The sequence below is a fragment of the Triticum urartu genome, chromosome 6A, assembly GCF_056163025.1.
Source record: "Triticum urartu cultivar PI428250 chromosome 6A, HENAU_Tu73, whole genome shotgun sequence".
Classification (NCBI taxonomy): Eukaryota; Viridiplantae; Streptophyta; class Magnoliopsida; order Poales; family Poaceae; genus Triticum; species Triticum urartu.
Genome location: NC_141878.1, coordinates 530,107,151 through 530,129,972, shown reverse-complemented (window position 1 = coordinate 530,129,972; position 22,822 = coordinate 530,107,151). Strand labels below are relative to the sequence as shown.

At 46.5% G+C, this 22,822-nt stretch overlaps 1 protein-coding gene across 1 annotated transcript; it reads left to right on the top strand.

The window, feature by feature from the left end:
* The first annotated feature begins 766 nt into the window (after positions 1 to 766).
* On the top strand, positions 767 to 22,721 carry LOC125514674 (uncharacterized). Its single transcript, XM_087530713.1, has 4 exons — positions 767 to 843; positions 19,923 to 21,615; positions 21,804 to 22,019; positions 22,125 to 22,721. Exons 1-4 carry the CDS (start codon positions 767 to 769, stop codon positions 22,338 to 22,340), a joined length of 2,202 nt encoding a protein of 733 aa, XP_087386839.1. The 3' UTR covers positions 22,341 to 22,721.
* Positions 22,722 to 22,822: the final 101 nt, after the last annotated feature.

The window sequence follows — 22,822 nt, the reverse complement described above, 5'->3', positions numbered from 1 at the left end:
CTCGACCCCGCCCCTTTATAAGGAGGGGGAGGGGGATGTCATCCCACATTCTCTCAGCATCCATCTTCTTCCACCTCCACTCCTTTCTTCCACCTGTCATGGCGAGAGGGGGTGTTGGCCCTTCGATGGTGGCGGCAAGGGTTGCTGCTCGACAACGCGTCCCTCCTTCCCAAGAGCTCGTGGCGGCGGAGCCAGCCACAAGAGGAAGGGGGAGGGGGCGAGGCCGAGGTCGCTGTGACACTCGGGGGATAGGGGGACGGGGCGGCGCAACGGCCTTGCCTCCGCCATTGATGCTTCCCTCGATGGAGGGTTACGTCGGGGACCAGCCCCGCGAGTTCTTCATCGGGCTGCACCGGCCACCGCGTCGCCGCCTCCATCTCCCTACTCCATTTGCTTGGGAGATGGAGCTCGATCCACCCCAGACCCTCAGGTTGCACATGAGGGGCCGCGGGAATGGTGGCACGTGGGTCGATGTCGACTTCCCCGCTCCTCACGTCATGTACCTCCGCCGCGAATGGAAGATGTTCACCCACATCCACAGCCTGACGGCGGGGCTCGTCCTTTACTTCAAGTTAAAGGAGGGCAGCCTGCTCTCTGTCAAGGTCTTTGGAGACCTTGGACGCCTAAAGTGCTGCGTGGAGAGTTCCTCTGATGATGAAGATTCCTCTTCAAGCGGGAGCGACGAGGAGGGTAGCGACAGCGACGACCAGAGCGCCGAGCAAGATCACATCACCCTCGTCTCCGACTGATCGCGTCGCCCCGCCCTATGTCGGGTGGCCCACCGAGGGCCTTCCTCATCAAGCTCTCCATCGGGGCGCTCCCCGTCGTCTTCGTGGGCGGCTGGTGTAGGAGGGCCGGAGAAGGTGAAGAAGGCGGGTGGCGGCCGTCAAGTCAGAGTACGCGGGCACCGACGCCTTCATCGCGTATTGCCGGCCCGCTGCCTCATCTTTCAGTTCCCTCCTGGCACCGGGACGTTCTCTTGTTGCCTTCTACTCCTCGCACCTCGCCTAGGCAGTCTTTTCGCCTCCTACCATCTTGTTCCACCTTCCAAAGATGTCGGTGGGAACGACACCTATGGGGTCACTAGGATCCCTTCTACGGTTGGTGAGCACGAGGTTGTGCAATGAGCGGGTTTGACAGGAAGCACACGGATCCTTTACCCAGGTTCGGGCCGCGAAGATGTGTAATACCCTAGTCCTGCCTTGGTGGATGTATTTGAGTGTGTTCTTGTGTTCTTGAGCTAGCTACGGGGTGCAACTTGCCCAAAAGAGCCAAATCCCCCTCCTGGTCGCCCCGGGCCTCCTTTTATAGGGAAAAATGGGTTGCCGCAGTGGCACACAGGAGGTGGAAAGGTCTATAGTCGACAAGCCTATCCTCTAGGACCGTCGGACAAACGCATTTAATGCGCTACTGACGTGCCCTCCTGTAACGCCCCGAGACCGATGTGCCAGGTGTCGTCCAGTTATTCGCTGTTGTTGCCTTGTCATTGCTTGCGTGTCATGCATTGCATATCATGTCATCATATGCATTTCATTTGCATACATGTTCGTCTCATGCATCTGAGCATTTTCCCCGTTGTCCGTTTTGCATTCCGGCGCTCCAATGTCATCCGGTGTCCCTTTCTACCTCTTTTCGTGTGCGGGTGTTAAACATTCTCGGATTGGACCAAGACTTGTCATGCGGCCTTGGTTTACTTCCGGTAGACCGCCTGCCAAGTTTCGTGCCATTTGGACTTCGTTTGATACTCCAACGGTTAACCAAAGGACCGAAAAGGCCTCATGTGTGTTGCAGCCCAACACCCCTCCAAAGTGGCCCAAAACCCACCTAAAGCCCCTCCATCATCTCAGTCGTTCAATCACGATCGCGTGGCCGAAAACCTCACCTCATTTGGACTCTCCTAGCTCCCTCTACCTATAAATATGTGTCCCTCCCGGAATTTTCACGCAGATGAAACCCTAACCTCCTCCCTGCGCACCGCCGGACATGTCCGCTGCGCCCTCCACCTCACTCCGGCTAATGAGGGCCTGCCACGTCACCTGCCGCCACCTCCCGCGCCAATCGCAACGCGCCACCTCAGCGCCCGCACCGCCCACTTCGCCACGGCCCGCGGAGCCCATCCGGGGCCCGCGTGGGCCCATCTCGCCGCCGCCGTCGCCCCGCGGGTGCCCGCGCCTGCAACCTCGCCGGCTCTCTCCTTCGCCGCGCTTGCCCGCCGTCTTCGCGCCGTCGCCGGCGACCAACTCCGGCGACCGGAGCAAGCCGCCATTCGTCCGCCCTCTGCCTCGGCTATCTTAGCCGAGCCGCCCGCATGCCTTTCCCGCCACCCACGCTCGCCGTCTTCCCCATCGCCAGCGCGCGCCGCCGCCACCGCGAGCTCCGGCCACCGTCCGCCGTACCCCGCCGTCGTCCGAGCTCGCCGGCTCCCAGGACTTCGCCGCCTTCGTCGCCACTCCGCCCACATCGCCACCCGCCACGGCCGTGCCCCGGAGCCGCCCTCCTCGACCTCTGCCGCCCCACGCCTCTCGCAGAGCTCCTCCTTGCCAGCGCATCGCTCCGGCCAACTCCGGCCGGCGTCTTCCTCCACTCTGGCGAGATCCCGGAGGGTGGATCAGATCCACCACACCCTCCATCCAAATGGCCTCCGTCCAGATCCAGATCCCTCCGTCCCGCACCGCTTCGTCCTGGGTTGACTTTCCCCGAGAGGTCCAAATTTCACTAAGTCCCCCAGATTTCAGTAATTTTTGGGCATTTTTATCGCATCATAACTCTGCATCCGTGGCTCCGATTCGTGCGTGTAGCATATCAAAATGTTCGTATCGACGAGTACATCATTTCATCTCATTGCATCATTTTTATTTGAGCTCATCTTGATGCCCGAAATGCTGTTGGAAGAGGGCTATGTGATGATTATGTCAGATCTATTTCAGCAAATGGCCTTTTGTCATTTTTGCCATGATTAATGTGTGCATGCTATGATCCTGAGCTCTACATGTGTTTTGTAGAATGCCATGCCATATTTATAGGGGTGTATGCCATGTATTTTTATGATCCTTGTGGTGACTAGCACAAGCATGCAAAGTAGCTTACTCAATGATGCTAATTTCAGGGACTTAGAATTTCACCAAGTCCTTGACCTGTCTTTATTTTTATGCCATATGTTCATGTTGTTTCCTAGTGATCCGTGCCTCTTTTGCGGATAATCAGTAAGGATGTTTTGTTAATATTGTGGTGCTCTATCCATCCATGTCTTTGTTTGCAATTATGGAGCACCCTAGCTTGAGTCAATCGAGCTCTACTTTTGCTATAAAATGTTCCTGGCAGATTGTTAACTTGATTAGCGATATTGCCGAGGTTGTTTCTATTGATCCGTGCATCCTATGTTGTTGTTCTCGCCATGTCTAGCTTTTGTGCCATGTCTTCTGGATGGGTGTATACTTAGTTTGTCATGCCATGCTCTGTAGTGAGTGCATCGAGCTCGTAAACATGCCTACTTGTTAATCTGTTTTGCACGTAAATGTCGTTTGTGGATGTTGCGAACATCTGACATCGAGCTCGTAAACGTCGTCTGTGGATGTTGCGAACATCTAACATACACTTTTTGATAACTACGTGATAGTTCAGTTAAACGGTTTAGAGTTGAGGCACCAAAGACGTTTTTCGAAACGTCGCGAAACATATGAGATGTTTCGAGGGCTGAAATTGGGATTTCAGGCTCGTGCCCACGTCAAGAGGTATAAGACCTCCGACGATTTTCTTAGCCCACAAACTAAGGGAGAAAAGCTCAATTGTTGAGCTTGTGCTCAGATTGTCTGAGTACAACAATCATTTGAATCGAGTGGGAGTTGATCTTCCAGATGAGATAGTGATGTTTCTCCAAAGTCATTACCACCAAGCTGCTAGAGCTTCGTGATGAACTATAATATATCAGGGACATATATGATGATCCTTGAGATATTCGCGATGTTTGTAGAAATCAAGAAGGAGCATCAATTGTTGATGGTTGGTGAAACCACTAGTTTCAAGAAGGGCAAGGGCAAGAAAGGGATACTTCATGGAACAACAAATCAGGATTTGTTCTAGTGAAGAAACCCAAAGTTGAACCCAAGCCCGAGACTAAGTGCTTCTGTAATAAAGGGAACAGCCACTGGAGCAGAATTACCCTAGATACTTGGTAGATGAGAAGGCTGGCAAAGTCGATAGAAGTATATTGGATATACATTGTGTTAATGTGTACTTTACTAGTACTCCTAGTAGCACCAGGGTATTAGATACCGGTTCGGTTGCTAAGTGTTAGTAACTCGAAATAAAAGCTACAGAATAAACGGAGACTAGCTAAAGGTGAGATGACGATATGTGTTGGAAGTATTTCCAAGGTTGATCAAATATCGTACGCTCCCTCTACCATCGAGATTGGTATTTGCGTTGAGCATAGACATGATTGGATTATGTCTACCGCAATACGGTTATTCATTTAAGGAGAATAATGGTTACTCTGTTTATTTGAATAATACCTTCAATGGTCTTACACCTAAAATGAATGGTTTATTGAATCTCGATCGTAGTGATACACATGTTCATGCCAAAAGATAGTAATGATAGTACCACCTACTTGTGGCACTGCCACGTAAGTCATATCGGTATAAAACGCATGAAGAAGCTCCATGTTGATGGATCTTTGGGCTCACTCATTTTTGAAAAGTTTGAGACATGCGAACCATGTCTATTGGTGTATATGCATGAAGAAACTCCATGCAAATGGACCGTTTGGACTCACTTGATTTTGAATCACTTGAGACATGCAAATCATACCACATGGGCAAGATGACTGAAAGCCTCGTTTTCAGTAAAATGGAACTAGAAAGCAACTTGTTGGAAGTAATACATTTTGATGTGTGCAATCGAATGAGTGCTGAGGCATGTGGTGGATATCGTTATGTTCCTACTTCACAGATGATTTGAGTAGATGTTGAGTATATTTACTTGATGAATCACGAGTCTGAATTATTGAAAGGTTCAAGTAATTTCAGGGTGAAGTTGAAAGATCGTCGTGACAAGAGGATAAAATATCTATGATATGATCATAGAGATGAATATCTGAATTACGAGTTTGGCATAGAATTAAGACATTGTGGAAATTGTTTCACAACTAATACAGCCTGGAACACCATAGTGTGATGGTGTGTCCGAACATCATAACTGCACCCTATTGGATATGATGCATACCATGATGTCTCTTATCGAATTACCACGATAGTTTATGGGTTAGGCATTAGAGACAACCACATTCACTTTAAATAGGGCACCACGTAATTCCGATGAGATGACACTGTATGAACTATGGTTTAGAGAAACCTAAGCTGTCATTTCTTAAAGGTTTGGGGCTGCAACGCTTATGTGAAAAAGTTTTAGGCTGATAAGCTCGAACCCAAAGCGGATAAATGCATCTTCATAGGACACCCAAAACAGTTGGGTATACCTCCTGTCTCAGATCCGAAAACAATAAGGGATTGTTTCTAGAATCGGGTCCTTTCTCGAGGAAAAGTTTCTCTCGAAAGAATTGAGTGGGAGGATGGTGGAGACTTGATGAGGTTATTGAACCGTCTCTTCAACTAGTGTGTGGCAGGGCACAGGGAGTTGTTCCTGTGGCACCTACACCAATTGAAGTGGAAGCTTATGATAGTGATCATGAAACTTCAGATCAAGTCACTACCAAACCTCGTGGGATGACAAGGATGCGTACTACTTCAGAGTGGTACGTAATCATGTCTTGGAAGTCATGTTGCTAGAAAACAATGAACCTACGAGCTATGAAGCGATGGTGGGCCCGGATTCCGATAAATGGCTCGAGGCCATAAAATCCGAGAGAGGATCCATGTATGGAAACAAAGTGTAGACTTTGACAGAACAGCTCGATGGTCGTGAGGCTGTTGAGTACAGATGGATTTTAAAAGGAAGACGGACAATGATGGTAGATGTCACCATTAAGAAAGCTCGACTTGTCGTTAAGATGTTTTCCGACAAGTTCAAGGAGTTGACTACGATGAGACTTTCTCACTCGTAGCGATGCTAAGAGTCTGTTGGAATTATATTAGCGATTACTGCATTATTTATGAAATCTTGCAGATAGGATGTCAAAACATTGTTTCCTCGACGTTTTTTTTGAGGAAAGGTTGTATGTGATACAAACCGGAAGGTTTTGTCAATCCTGAAAGATGCTAATAAGTATGCAAAGCTCCAGCAATCCTTCTAAGGACTGGAGTAAGCATCTCGGAGTTGGAATGTATGCTTTGATGAGATGATCAAAGATTTTGGGTGTATACAAAGTTTATGAGAAACTTGTATTTCCAAAGAAGTGAGTGGGAGCACTATAGAATTTATGATAAGTATATGTTGACATATTGTTGATCAGAAATGATGTAGAATTTCTGGAAAGCATATAGGGTTATTTGGAAAGTGTTTTTCAATGGAAAGCCTGGATTAAGCTACTTGAACATTGAGCATCAAGATCTATAAGGATAGATCAAAACGCTTAATGGTACTTTCAAATGAGCACATACCTTGACATGATCTTGAAGGTGTTCAAGATGGATCAGTCAAAGAAGGAGTTCTTGCCTGAGTTGTAAGGTATGAAGTTAAGACTTAAAGCTCGACCACGGCAGAAGAAAGAGAAAGGACGAATGTCGTCCCCTATGCTTTTGTCATAGGCTCTATACGGTATGCCATGCTGAGTACCGCACCTGATGTGTGCCTTGCCACATATCTGGCAAGAGGGTACAAAGGTAATCTAGGAGTAGATCACCAGATAACGGTCTAAATTATCCTTAGAGGAATAAGGATATATTTCTCGGTTATGGAGGTGATAAAAGAGTTCGTCGTAAAGGGTTACGCCGATGCAAACTTTGACACTAATCCAGATTATTCTGAGTAGTAAACTGGATTCGTATAGTAGAACAGTTATTTGGAATAGCTCCAAATAGAACGTGGTAGCTGCATCTACAAGATGACATAGAGATTTGCGAAGTACATACGGATCTGAAAGATTCAGACCCGTTGACTATAACATTTCTCACAAGCATAACATGATCAAATCCAGAACTCATCGAGTGTTAATCACATGGTAATGTGAACTAGATTATTGACTCTAGTAAACTCTTTGGGTGTTAGTTACATAGGGATGTGACCTTGAGTGTTAGTCACATAGCGATGTGAACTGGATTATTGACTCTAGTGCAAGTGGGAGACTGTTGGAAATATGCCCTAGAGGCAATAATAAATTGATTATTATTATATTTCCTTGTTCATGATAATCGTTTATTATCCATGCTAGAATTGTATTGATAGGAAACTCAGATACATGTGTGGATACATAGACAACACCATGTCCCTAGTAAGCCTCTAGTTGACTAGCTCGTTGATCAATAGATGGTTATGGTTTCCTGACCATGGACATTGGATGTCATTGATAACGGGATCACATCATTAGAAGAATGATGTGATGGACAAGACCCAATCCTAAGCCTAGCACAAGATCATGTAGTTCGTATGATAAAGCTTTTCTAATGTCAAGTATCATTTCCTTAGACCATGAGATTGTGCAACTCCCGGATACCGTAGGAGTGCTTTGGGTGTGCCAGACGTCACAACGTAACTGGGTGGCTATAAAGGTACACTACAGGTATCTCCGAAAGTGTCCGTTGGGTTGGCACGAATCGAGACTGGGATTTGTCACTCCGTGTAAACGGAGAGGTATCTCTGGGCCCACTCGGTAGGACATCATCATAATGTGCACAATGTGATCAAGGAGTTGATCACGGGATGATGTGTTACGGAACGAGTAAAGAGACTTGCCGGTAACGAGATTGAACAAGGTATCGGGATACCGATGATCGAATCTCGGGCAAGTATCGTACCGATAGACAAAGGGAATTGTATACGGGATTGATTAAGTCCTTGACATCGTGGTTCATCCGATGAGATCATCGTGGAACATGTGGGAGCCAACATGGGTATCTAGATCCCGCTGTTGGTTATTGACCGGAGAGTCATCTCGGTCATGTCTGCATGTCTCCCGAACCCGTAGGGTCTACACACTTAAGGTTCGGTGACGCTAGGGTTATAGAGATATTAGTATGCGGTAACCCGAAAGTTGTTCGGAGTCCCGGATGAGATCCCGGACGTCACGAGGAGTTCTGGAATGGTCCGGAGGTAAAGAATTATATATAGGAAGTGCTATTTCGGCCATCGGGACAAGTTTCGGGGTCACCGGTATTGTACCGGGACCACCGGAAGGGTCCCGGGGGTCCACCGGGTGGGGCCACCTGCCCCGGGGGCCACATGGGCTGTAGGGGGTGCGTCTTGGCCTATATGGGCCAAGGGCACCAGTCCCAAGAGGCCCATGCGCCAAGAGAAGAGGGAAAGGAAGAGTCCTAAAGGGGGAAGGCACCTCCGAGGTGCCTTGGGGAGGAGGGACTCCTCCCTGGCCGCACCCTTCCTTGGAGGAAGGGCCAAGGCTGCGCCCCCCCTCTCCCTTGGCCCTATATATAGTGGGGGGAAGGGAGGGCAACCACACCTAAGCCCTGGCGCCTCCCTCTCCCTGCCATGACACATCTCCCTCCTCCCGCAGCGCTTGGTGAAGCCCTGTTGGAATCCCGCTACTTCCACCACCACATCGTCGTGCTGCTGGATCTCCATCAACCTCTCCTCCCCCCTTGCTGGATCAAGAAGGAGGAGACGTCGCTGCTCCGTACGTGTGTTGAACGCGGAGGTGCCGTCCGTTCGGCGCTAGGATCATCGGTGATTTGGATCACGATGAGTACGACTCCATCAACCCCGTTCTCTTGAACGCTTCCGCGCGCGATCTACAAGGGTATGTAGATCCACTCCTCCCTCGTTGCTAGATGACTCCATAGATTGATCTTGGTGACACGTAGGAAAATTTTGAATTTCTGCTACGTTCCCCAACATGGTCATGTATATCTTGGCCAACTTGGCACTTGTATAGGTGGTTTTCACTGGGATAAAGTGAGCTACTTTGTCAAGCGGTCAACTACTACCCATATAGAATCATATCCCGATTTGGTCCTGGGCAATCTGGTGATGAAATCCATGCCAAGCTTATCCCACTTCCATTCGGGTATCGGCATAGGTTGTAACAATCCGGCTGGCTTTTGATGTTCTGCCTTCACTCTCTGACATACATCACACACGGCTACATACTCGGCAATATCCTTCTTCATACCAGTCCACCAGAAACGCTCCTTTAAATCCACATACATCTTGGTGTTTCTAGGGTGAATCGAGTACGATGAGTCATGAGCCTCCTGAAGTATTAACTTCCTGATCTCCGTGTTATTGGGCACATAAACACGGTCCTCAAACCACAAGGTGTCGTGTTCATCCTCACAAAACCTTTGGCCTTTCCTTTGCTCATTCTCTCTTTTATCTTGGCGATCTCTTTGTCATCCTTCTGAGCTTCTCGAATCTTTCCTAAGAATGTAGATTGAACCTCCATTGTTGCAACAAAACCTCCAGGGACAATCTCCAATCGAAGTTCCCTGAGATCCTCCGCCAACTCCTTTGGCAATCCTGCGCTTATGAGTGTGTTTGGCATAACTCTTCCGGCTCAAAGTGTTTGCTACGACGTTGGCCTTGCTTGGATGATAGTGAAGCTTCATATCATAATCCTTTATAAGCTCCAACCATCTCCTCTGCCTAAGGTTCAGATCCTTCTGGGTGAAAATGTACTTCAAACTCTTATGGTCAGTGTATACATCGCAATGGTTTCCAATAAGATAATGTCTCCAAGTCTTCAACGCATGCACTACGGCAGCAAACTCCAAGTCATGTGTGGCATAATTTAACTCATGCGGTTTCAGTTGTCGCGAGGCATACGAAACAACTCTTCTGTCCTGCATCAGTACTCCTCCAAGTCCTAAGCGAGAGGCGTCGCAATACACTTGGAAATCCTTGCGTATATCCGACAGAATCAGTACTAGGGCTGTAGTCAGACATTTCTTTAACTCCTGAAAACTCGCTTCACATTCTTCCGTCCATTTAAATTTGATATCCTTCTTCAATAGTTCTGTCACTGGCTTTGCAATCTTGGAAAAATTCTCAATGAATCTCCGGTAGTATCCTGCGAGTCCAAGAAAACTACGGATCTCGCTAACTGAAGTGGGTGCCAACCATTCAGTGACTGGCTGAACCTTGGTGGTGTCTACTGCTATACCCTCTCCTGATATAACATGTCCAAGGAATCCAACCTCTTTCAACCTAAACTCACATTTGCTGAACTTGGCATACAACTGATGTTCCCTAAGTTTCTCGAGAACTAAACTCAAATGCTCCTTGTGCTCCTCTTCATTCTTCGAGTATACCATTATATCATCAATGAACACCAGAACAAACTTATCCAAATATTCCATGAACACCTTGTTCATCATGCTCATGAAATAGGCAGGGGAATTAGTCAGTCCAAATGACATGACCGTATACTCATATAATCTGTATCTTGTGGTAAATATGGTTTTAGGTATATCCTTCTCTCGGATCTTCAGCTAGTGATATCCTGATCGCAGATCGATCTTTGAAAATACCTTAGCTCCTTGCAACTGGTCAAACAAATCATTGATCATCGGCAGTGGGTATTTGTTCTTGATCGTCACCTCACACGATAATCAACAACCATCCTTAGAGATTTATCCTTCTTCTCAACCAAAAGCACTAGGGCTCCCCATGGTGGTGAACTCCATCGGATGTAACCTTTCTCCAATAACTCCTTGATCTGCTTCTTAATCTCCTCCAGATCATTTGCGGGCATCCGGTAGGGTCTCTTTGATATTGGCCCAGTACCTAGCAATAGCTCTATCAAAAATTCGATGTCTCGATCCGGCGGCATGCCTAGTAACTCCTCTGGAAAAACATCTAGGTAATCCTTCACTACAGGCACTTCCTCCTGAACAACTCCCGTGAGGGTATTTACTTGGCTACTCCTAGGCGCATGTCTAGATACATACTTGATCCTTTTTCCCTCCGGGGTGGTGAGACAAATTGATTTACTAGCACAGTCAATGCTTCCTCCATACTTTGACATCCATTCCATGCCTAATATCACATTCAATCCTTGTGACTCCAAGATTATTAGGTCAGACGGAAAAACATGGCTACCAATGGTTACGGGTATCTGGTCGCACCATTGGCTGGCCATATACTCTGCTCCAGGTGAACTTACTAACAGAGGGGTCCTAAGGGTTTGGGTTGGTAGTTTAAACTTATCCATGAATCCCCTTGATATGTATGAATGTGATGCACCAGTATCAAAAAGAACAAGGGCGGTAAAAGACTTAACCAAAAACTTACCGATAACTGCGTCTGGCTGCCCTTCAACCTCCTCCATGTTAACGTGGTTCACTTGTCCCTTGTTTAATGGATTAGGCTTCTTCCCATCGCTCCCACTACCATTTCCATTCTTCGCTTCTGGGCACTCCGTGGCATAGTGTCCAGTCTCCCGCACTTGAAACAAGTAACGTGGCTTAGATCTCTCTTGGCGGGTGTGGCTGGATTGGAGCAGGTCTGATTGTTGTTTGTTCTGTTCCCATTCCCATTCCTTGGGCCAGTATGATTATGGGTACTTCCTCCATTGTGGGTGTGGCCTCCATGGTTATCAACAAGTCCTCCCGAGTTCGGGGTTAGACGAGGCTTCTGCTAAGCTCTTGAGTTGTACCTTCCTTGTCCATACTTCCTTTTGCGGCTCTCAATTTGCTGCTGCTTCCCTTCTATCATAAGAGCCTTGTCTACCAAATCCTGGTAGTTGTTGAATGTTCCCACCATCAACCGCATGCTCATCTCATTGTTCAGCCCTTCCATAAACTTCTCCTGCTTTGCGGCATCTATGGCCACATCGTCAGGGGCATAACGAGACAGCTTACTAAACTCATCCACGTACTGAGCCACAGTACGATTCCCTTGGCGCAAGTTGCGAAACTCATGCTTCTTCATGCTCATAGCTCCTGTTGAGACATGGGCGGTGCGGAATGCTTGCTGAAACTGATCCCATGTAACAGTGGCTATAGGATAGGTGACTATGTAATTCTCCCACCATGAGGCTGCTGGTCCATCTAACTGGTGTGCGGCAAAACGCACCTTCTCAGCATCTGTACATCCTGCAGTGGTTAACTCCCTTCCAATCCTGCGGAGCCAATCAACTGCCACTATCGGCTCGGTGCTACTGGAAAACACCGGCGGCTGCAACCTCAAGAAGTGGGCTAAGTTATCAACTTGCGGTGGTGGTGGTGGGTTGTTATTGTTGTTGTTGCCTTGATTCTGAACTAACAACTGCATCAGGGTATTCTGCTGCTAGATCAACTGAGTGAGTTCCGGTGGGAAAGTAAATCCGGGGTCTCGTCTCGGAGGCATCTGAGGGTTTATAGGGAAGAGAATAGAATAGAATGAGGTTTAGTGAGAAAACACTACCCATATGCACATGAGACAAACACAATCATATCACTCAATCAATCAAGCAGGGCATACAATCAATCTAACTATCATTACAAAAAGTGCTCGGACTATACTATATACATGGTGGAATACTACTAATGATGTGGTGGTCTTCTAGAAGTATTGATCCGCCGAAGATTCCATAATGTCTGCTCCAGCTTCATCTTCATAGTCATCATCGCTATCGTCAGGGTCCGAGTCGGTGTCGTCGATGATGATGTAGTCCTCAGAACGAATCTCCTTGGGTTCTTCGTCTTCTCCTCCTAGCGCGGGGTCTCCCATGAATACTCCCAGCTTCCTTTCCAGATCATCATTATTCTCCACTAGTACGACGATTTCCTCCTCATAATCTTCACGAGTAGCCTTGAGTTCTTCCTCCAGTTCCGTGATCCTTGTCATTGCCTTCTTCAGATCTATCATGCCTGCGCACATCTGGTTCTCCTGGCGACGAATGTGCTGGTTTAACTCCTGGATGAAAGCGGTGATTGATCTATCCTTCCTGGTGCTGATCATCTCCCATTGCTCATCTCGGCGCCCACAAATCTGATAGATAGTATCCTTAAGCTCCTTATGGTAAACTTCTCCAATGCGTCCCATGGTGATGTGAGCTGCCATACTCTTTCCTAGACTCCAGGTTGGTGCATCAAAGGAAAACTCTATGGGTTTGGTGACTGGCGCGAATGTCCTTCCAGTAAATTGAACTTGAATCATCCATCACTCCTCTTTTGGTAAAGTGGCGTTGTAAGTCCCGGTGAAGCTTGGTATTCCAATGTCCAGGTACTTAGTGACTTCCTTCAAGTGTCGTCCAAAAGATGCTTCTTCATCCGGTTGTGCAAACTTGTTCCTTGCGTCTGCCATCCTAAAGAGTAGAAAATGGAGAGGAGTTAGAAATGAGAAGAGAGTGGTGATCTAGGGCTTTAGCTTAGTGGCCGTGTCCTACACTTAGCGTGTGCTCTGATACCATCTTGTAGCGACCCAACCTCAAACGGTCAAGTCTCTGTGCTTCAGTGTTATCCCTGGATCGGTAATGCTGACACACACAATACTCGAAGGATTTATAACAGAGTGGCAATCACACAATTATTACATCGAATGTCTCAAAACAGAACTTATTACAATAAATATGGCTTAAGGCCATCTAATATGATAACAGCGGAAGGCTTGGAAGATAAAGTGAGTCCATCAACTCCAACGGCATAGCCGAGCTGCACGGCAACGACCTAACGAACCTTACTCCTCGTCTGAAAAGTCTGCAACATAATACGTTGCAGCCCGGAAACGGGTCAGCACATGGAATATGCTGGCAATGTAACACAGTAGAGCAAGAACAGAATAATGCTATCACTACATGCATATTTGGCTGGTGGAAAGCTCTATGGTTATAGTTTTGCGAAAAGCCAATTTTTCCCTACAACAAAGGAATAAATTTTATTTAACTATCATGGTAGTTGAAACATCATTGAGAAGGTTCCTCCAACTCAATCCCAATTAAAAGTAATTATCAACCCAACAATATTAATTTTAGAGTGATGAGATACATATGATAATCCAAGTACTAGATACTCAAGATGTCCATAACCGGGGACACGGCTAACCATGATTAGTTTATACACTCTGCAGAGGTTTGCGCACTTTTCCCCACAAGACTCGGTCTCCTCCGTTGGATTTCTCGCACTACATGAAGTTTGAGAAACGGATGACCGAGACACAGTTTTTCAGAAGCATTAACTCTCTACTCCGGATAGACTATACCACCTACAACCCACTACCTGCTAGTCTACCGCTTCAAGAGCTTCACGCAACTTACTCAACTATGCTAGAGCCCATAATAGCTTGTGGCTGCACACGGAAGTTTCTAGCACGAAATATCTCAGTTCCCTTTGAGCCTGGGTGGCGGACCGTAGGATTATCACACGGGTACTCCGGGATATCCTAGGACAACACTGGATTCTCCAGGTGCCCGACAAGCAATCCACCCAGATGTGTATTAAAGTTGCCACCTTAAGTTGAACCATTAATTAACAATCTCACATCTGGCATGGATTCACTCAAACCCACTCCACGACTACGAGCATAGCATGGCAATATAAGCAATACGTAGAAGTAACTCCCAAGGGTTTGATAATAATAGGGCAATAGGTCCTACCTCATCAACTACTTCCCAATCCCACATGTTATAAGTCCTAACCATGCAATGTCTGAGGGTTGAAACTAATGCATAAAAACTGGGTGATAAAGGGGTATGATCAAAGTGTTACTTGCCTTGCTGATGATCCGCAAAACCTAGAGACTCGTAGCAGCATGCTTCGCACTCCGGGTGTTCTATCACAAACAAACAATAGCATACATAAGCAATCAAGCAAAGAAGCACGGGTAAAACTCAAATAAGAGATCTAACTAGAAAGTTCAACTTAAGAACACCGTATTGCAAAAAGAATCAAATCAAACGTAGCAACGAAACTCAAACTGCGAAAAAAACAAGATCTGATTACTAATCTGGACTAAGGTCAAATTTTACTGTATCAAAATCTTGTTCAAGTTGGTTAAATGTAAAGAGAGTTTCAAGACGAAGATCTAGGCGCTTGAATCGCCTGATTCTGATAAACGAGCGAAAAGATAAACTAAAACGAAAATCGGATTAGAAATCGTGATCGGAAATAATCGCGGAAAATCCTAGAAAAAGAAAAACTGACGAACAGGCTAACGAACGAATGTTCGCTGTCTGCGACTAACGAGTGAACACCGTTTGTTAAAACGAACGTACGGACGAACGTCCGCTAAATAAACTAAACCGAGAAAATCGGCGAACCGAAAAAACGAAACTAGGGATTTTAAAAAACCGACGGTTTTACCTAAACTGAAAAATACCGAACGGCGAGATCGATTGGATCGGCGGCGGCTCCGGCGGCTTCCGCAGCGGCGCGGCGAGGCGGGGCAGCATGGGGCGGCGGGCGGCGGCAGCAGCGGCAGCGGCGTGCGGCGGCAGCAGCGGCAGCGGCGAGCGGCGGCATGCGACGGCGGCGACAGCGGCGCAAGGCGGCGGGGCGGGCAACTTGCGGCGGCGGCGGCTCGGCTTCGGGGCTCCAGGGGAGTCTCGGGTCGGCTTTAAAGAGGGGGGTGGCTTGGGGAAGGGAGGCGGGGTGGCGTGGCCGACTCGGCCACGGCGAGCGGTGGCGGCGGTCGCGGTCTCCGGGTGGGAGACGGCGGCGCGGGGTGGTTGGGCCAGCTGGGCCTCGTCCCAGCTCGGTCCGGCGGGCTCTCTCCTTTATAAAAGCAGATTCCATCAAAAATAAATCCTATAAAAATAAATAAAAAATCTAAAAATGCCAAAATAAATTTCCACCGTCTAAATAAAATATTTAGAACAAGATGAACATTTTCTTGGCTCTGAAATGCAATTTTGCAAATATGCAATTTTTCTAATGCAAAAAATAACAATAAAATCTGAATAAAATCAAATATTTGATTTTAATATTTTCATTCAATATTTCATTTATTTTGGAGAGGTCATATTATCTCCTCTCATATTTTTTTTAACATGAAATATTTTTGGGGAGAAAAATTATTAAAACCAAAAATCCTCGTTTCAATATTTGATAAAAATTCAAATATGGAAACAGTGAAATTCCCAACTCTCTCTGATGGTCCTTGAGTTGCTTAGAATTTCGAGGATCGCGAAACGAAATGCAACAAAATATGATATGCATGAATGATCTATGTATTACATTCCAAATTGAAAATTTGGGATGTTACATTCTCATTATTATGCGCTCTTCTATCAATTGCTCGGCAATAATTTGTTCACCCACTGTAATACATGCTATCATGAGAGAAGCCACTAGTGAAACCTATGGCCCCCGTGTCTCTTCCTTATTATATTGCATCTATTTTTATTATCGCATCTTGTTTACTATTTTGCAATCTTTACTTTCCAATCTATACAACAAAAATACCAAAAATATTTATCTTACTATCTTTATCAGATCTCACTTTCGCAAATGACCGTGAAGGGAGTGACAACCCCTTTATCATGTTGGTTGCGAGGTTCTTGATTGTTTGTGCATGTACTAGGTGACTTGCATATTATCTCCTACTGGATTGATACCATGGTTCTCAAAAACTGAGGGAAATACTTACGCTACTTTGCTACATCACCCTTTCCTCTTCAAGGGAAAACCAACGCATACTCAAGAGGTAGCAGAAAGCAATAGCAATAAACTAAACGATCATAGTGCTAAGCTAACGGATGGGTCTTGTCCATCACATCATTCTCTAATGGTGTGATCCCATTCATCAAATGACAACACATGTTTATGGCTAGGAAACTTAACCATCTTTGATCAACGAGCTAGTCAAGTAGAGGCATACTAGGGACACTTTGTTTGTCTATGTATTCACACATGTACTAAGTTTTCGGTTAATACAATTCTAGCACAAATAATAAACATTTATCATGATATAAGAAAATATAAATAACAACTTTTATTGCCTCTAGGGCATATTTCCTTCAGTCTCCCACTTGCACTAGAGTCAATAATCTAGTTCACGTAGTTATGTGATTTCACACCAATAGTTCACATCTTTATGTGATTAGTTCACATCTTCATGTGACTAATACCCAAAGGGTTTACTAGATTCAATAGTCTAGTTCACATTGTTATGTGATTAACACCCAAAGAGTGATCATGTTTTTCTTGTCAGAGAAGTTTAGTCTACGGGTCTTCCACATTCAGAGCCGTATGTATTTTGCAAATTTTTCTATGTCTACAATGCTCTGCACAGAGCTACTCTAGCTAATCGCTCCCACTTTCAATATGTATCCAGATTGAGGCTTAGAGTCATCCTGATCAGTGTTAAAGCTTGCATCGACATAACCCTTTACGACGAACTTTTTGTCACTTCCATAACCGAGAAACATGTCCTTATTTCACTAAGGATAATTTTGACTGCTGTCCAGTGATCCACTCTTGGATTACTATTCTACCCTCTTGCCAAACTCATGGTGAGGTACACAATAGGTCTGGTACACAGCATAGCATACTTTATAGAACCTATGGCCAAGGTATAGGGAATGACTTTTCATTCTTTTTCTATTTTCTGCCGTGGTCGAATTTTGAGTCTTTACTCAACTTCACACCTCACAGGCAATAACAACTTCTTTGACTATTCTATTTTGAACTACTTCAAAAACTTGTCAAGGTATGTACTCATTTGAAAAATCTTATCAAGCATCTTGATCTATCTCTATAGATCTTGATGCTTAATATGTAAGCAACTTCACCGAGGTATTTCTTTGAAAAACTCCTTTCAAACACTCATTTATGCTTTCAAGAAAATTCTACATCATTTCCGATCAACAATATGTCATTCACATATACTTATCAGAAAGGTTGTAGTGCTCCCACTCACTTTCTTGTAAATACAGGCTTCATCGCGAGTCTGTATAAAACTATATGCTTTGATCAACTTATAAAAGCGTATATTCCAACTCCGAGATGGTTGCACCAGTCCATAGATTGATCGTTGGAGGTTGCATATTTTGTTAGCACCTTTAGGATTGACAAAACCTTCTTGTTGCATCATATACAACTCTTCTTTAAGAAAACCATAAGGAATGTAGTTTTGATATCCATTTGCCAGATTTCATAAAATGCGGCAACTGCTAACATGATTCGGATAGACTTTTAAGCATTGATATGAGTGAGAAAATCTCATCGTAGTCAACATCTTGAACTTGTCGAAAATCTTTTTGCGACAATTCAAGCTTTGTAGATAGTAACACTACTATCAGTGTATGTCTTCCTCTTGAAGATCCATTTATTCCGAATGGCTCACCAATCATCCGGCAAGTCAATCAAAGTCCATACTTTGTTCTCATACATGGATCCCATCTCAGATTTCTTGGCCTTAAGCCATTTCGTAGAATCTGGGCTCATTATCGCTTCCTTATAGTTCGTAGGTTCGTCATGGTCTAGTAACATGACTTTCAGAACAGGATTACCGTACCACTCTGGTATGGAACGTACTCTGCTTGACCTACGAGGTTTAGTAGTAACTTGATCTAAAGTTTCATGATCATCATCATTAACTTCCTCACTAATTAGTGTAGGCATCACTGGAACTGATTTCTTTGATGAACTGCTTTCTAATTCGGGAGAAGGTACAATTACCTCATCAAGTTCTACTTTCCTCCCACTCACTTCTTTCGAGAGAAACTCCTTCTCTAGAAAGGATCCACTCTTAGCAACAAAGATCTTGCCTTCGGATCTGTGATAGAAGGTGTACACAACAATTTCTTTTGGGTATCCTATGAAGACGCACTTCTCTGATTTGGTTTTGAGCTTATCAGGCTGAAACTTTTTCACATAAGCATCGCAACCCCAAACTTTAAGACACGACAGCTTAGGTTTCTTGCTAAACCACAGTTCATACGGTGTCATCTCAACAGATTTTAGATGGCACCATATTTAACGTGAATGCAGCTGTCTCTAATGCATAACCCCAAAACGATAGCGGTGGAGATGTGCGATGCTACGGATGAAAATCTTGTTCAGTTGTGGCCGGACCGGCGTTGATGGCACCTACGGGTGTCATTCACCTTCCTGAAGGCTTCGCCGAGTGCAACGCCATCTTCCTCGCGACCTTGTTTCGGCAGCTGTCTCCGGGGCGAAAGCCTTGATTCGTAGGATCGGCATGATGGCAACGTCCTTGAGGTTGTTACTCTGTTGGGAGCATTGTGCTGGGAGACTCGAGGTCCCATGATGCGCTCCTCCGGCGTTCACCGCTGCCCGGATCTTTCTCCTTCGGCGCCATGTACGGTCGTCGTCGGCTTATCCAAGGAAGCTGGAGTTGTTGTTCTTCGGAGGTCTTCAGTGTCGGCCGAGACGCGGCAAGGGGGTCGATGTAGGGTAGGCTTTTTGTGTCGTAGTTGTGTTGTCGTGTTATTGTATTTGGTTGTCCTTGTATGATCCGGGTGTGGAGTGGGTCGCCTTCGTTGTTCGCAACGAGTGGTTGACGTTGTTGTGTGTCTCATTTTTCTTTTTCTATGAAGCTAAGGTACGCAATTTGCGTATCCTCGAAAAAAATGTCTTACACTAGATCGGAGGAAGTAAAAATAGTTGCCCATAAGAAAAACATCAAAAGTGCGTCTTCTTCCTCGGCCGCGCCACCCAAACCCCTCCTCTCACTCACCACTCTCACTCGCGGCACGATCCGGCGGCCCCAACCATGAGAAATTGAATCTTTTGCCTCACTTTACTTCTCCATAAAATCATTTGCCCCCCCCCCCCCTAGAGGCTACCGGGGGGGCCACTGTCATTGAGACAATCACAGGGCAAATCATCCCCCATGAAAAATTGGATCTTTTGCCCCGCTTTACTTCTGTCATTGAGACAATCACAAAGCAAATTATTCAACCCTTTATAAAGTGGGGCAAATCATCCAATCCCCCAACCCAACCATCTCTCTAATGCATCCTCCACCTTCTTACTCGCAATCTCTTCCCGTGGCCGAGTCCGGGAGCAAGAACCCAAACCCCGCGCGACCGCCGACGAGGATGACCCGGACCTGCCCCCACGGGAGGCGCCCCCCGGGATACCTGGATTGCTGCACGAATGGAATCGCGCGGGGGCGGCGGAGCGCCTCCCTGAAATCCGCGCCAACCTTCTCCTCCTGCCCCCGCCCGCGGCCCCGTCCCCGGCCCCGTCCGCCGCGGGTCTCCGCGCACTCGGCCTCCTCAGCTTCGTCCACCTCGACCTCTCCTCGCCCCCTTCCCCCGGCGCCCCGCGCCGCGACCTCGTCGCCGCGCTCATCGCCAATTATCTGTCCATCCGTGAGTGGAGCCACGCACGAGGCGTCGGGTTCGAGGTTTCCCCTGACACCTTCGCCGACGCGCTCGCCCTCCCGGCCCCGCGAAGTACCGCGCCGGTCGATCGGGAGCCCCCGGCCGGCGTCGACCCCGCTGCCGTGGCCTCCGCCGCGACGGAGTTCATGAAAGCGTACATCTTGACGCCGTTAGCGGCCACCAACGGCGGGAAGCTGCCCATCTATGTCGAGTCGGCGGCGCAGAGGGTGAAAGATGGGATGGCGCATACTGTCGACTGGACATTTTTACTCTGGCGCCTTGTAGTGGAGGAGATGTTCGAGCTGAGGAAGGGGATGAGAAGCGATTGGGCGTGTTACTACGGCGCATACCTGCAGAGGCTCATCTGGGTGAAGAGGCCGGACCTGTTCTTGCCACCACCGGTGGCGCCACCGGAGCAAGCTGCATTGGCGGCAGGAAACAACCACTGGCCAAAAGCCGACGACAATCAGAAGCTCTGTTCAGAGCTGGAGTCCAAGATGCAGGAGTGTGAAGCGAAATCACAGCGGTTTGAAGCGGAGGTTGAGGCGAAATCAAGGCAACTTGATGCTCTAGCTGCGCAGTATCACCACGAAATGAGGAACCTCGAGCAAGATAAGAAAAGGCAACTTGACGCTCTAGCTGCACGGCATCACTACGACATGAGGAACCTCGAGCAAGATAAGAAAATGTTGCAGGATGAGGTGCACACAGTCAAGCTGCTGAATCAGGCTCTGGTTTGCAAGGAAACAGAGAGCAGGGATGAAGTGCAGCGGGTTCTGAAAGAGCTGACTCATGTGAGCAAGCAGCTAGCAGAGCTGAAGGATGAGATGCACACGGTGGAGTCACTTAACCAGGCTCTGGTTAACAAGGAAGCGAAAAGCGACGATGAACTTCGACGAGGACAGGAGGAGATGACAGATGTGAGAAAGCAACTAGCACATTTACAGGAGGAGATGCGCGCCATTGACTTGCTCAACCAGGCCCTGGCTAGTGCCAAGGAAGCGAAAGACGATGAATTGGAGAGGGTTCGGAACGAGCTAGTCCATGTAAGGAAGCAAGCAGGGCATTTGGAAGAGGAGATGAACATACTGGATTCAATCAACAAGGCTCTAGTTGCCAAGGAAAGGGAAAACAGTGCCGAGTTGCAAGACATCCGGAAAAAGATGAAAGATCTAAATGATGAGCGTGAAGGGCTAGAGTCAGACAACAAAGTCCTGACAACCATGGAAATAAGAAGCAACAACGAGTTGCAAGTCGTCCGGAAAACACTGATAGATGTAAGCGAGCAACTAATAACTTCCTCTACTTTTGCACCACATTTCATCATATCATCACTAATTCCCTTTGTGATCGATCTGTTCCAACATTCTCTCACAAGTTCATGTGATAATTTTGCTCTATGTCTAATTGAGTCACTGTGCTGTCACTAATTTTACTTGTAATCAATCTTGTGCATTTTTTGCAGGGCTTGCAGAATTTTACGAATGGACATGCACACATAGGTGTCAAAAGGATGGGCGATCTTGACCTCAAAGAATTTGCAAAAGCTTGCAAGCAGGATTTATTACAAGAGGATGCACGAGTTGATTCCTCTGTTCTTTGTTCGAAATGGGAAGCTCGAATTGCAGATCCAAACTGGCACCCTTTTGAGGTCCGCATGAATGATGATGGTAAAGAGAAGGTATGGATAGTCTCCCTTTTACTTTTGTAGACACTTACATCATGTTATAGACTTGCAAACATTTCCGTCATTCCATCTGACAGTACATGCATTACCTGGGTGTAGGAAATTCTGCTAAAGGATAATGCTAATCTTCGGGAGTTAGAAGAGCACGGTGAAGAAATATACACTATGGTGACAAAGGCGCTGTTTGAAATCAACGAGTACAACCCCAGTGGCCGCTATCCTGTACCAGAGCTATGGAACTACAAGGATGGCCGGAAAGCAACACCGGAAGAGGCCATCAAGTATATCCTGAAATCACGCAAGAGGAGACGGTGAGCCCATGTACCTGCAGGCTCCATGTGCTCCCTTGGCTTTCATAGAGCTAGTACTTACACCTTGAACTAGACATAATGTGATTTAGTGTTGGTAGATTAGTTGGGTCTTCGTAGTGCTTCACTTGTTCTTACAGATCATGCAACCAGATTAATCGTGATCGCCTTTTGGTTGATAAGGTTTACCAGTTTAGTAGTTTAGTTAGATTCTCCTATTGTACCATTTACATGGATACTGGTACTAATCTCAGACTGCAGACTACCGCTTCTATCTTTGTATATGTGCAGTTCCTGCCCGTGGAAATCTTGTATAAAGGGGTACTTAAACTTTAATCGTAGGCATGTACGTACTGTTTTCATGTGTTAATATGTTTGGAAAGTTTAACCTTGTTTTAAGCAATTTCCAACCTAAGAATCCCTTTTATGTGGTTCATCCTGTTATGGTTTATTTTACCATGGTATTACCAAAATACCAAAATATTGTGT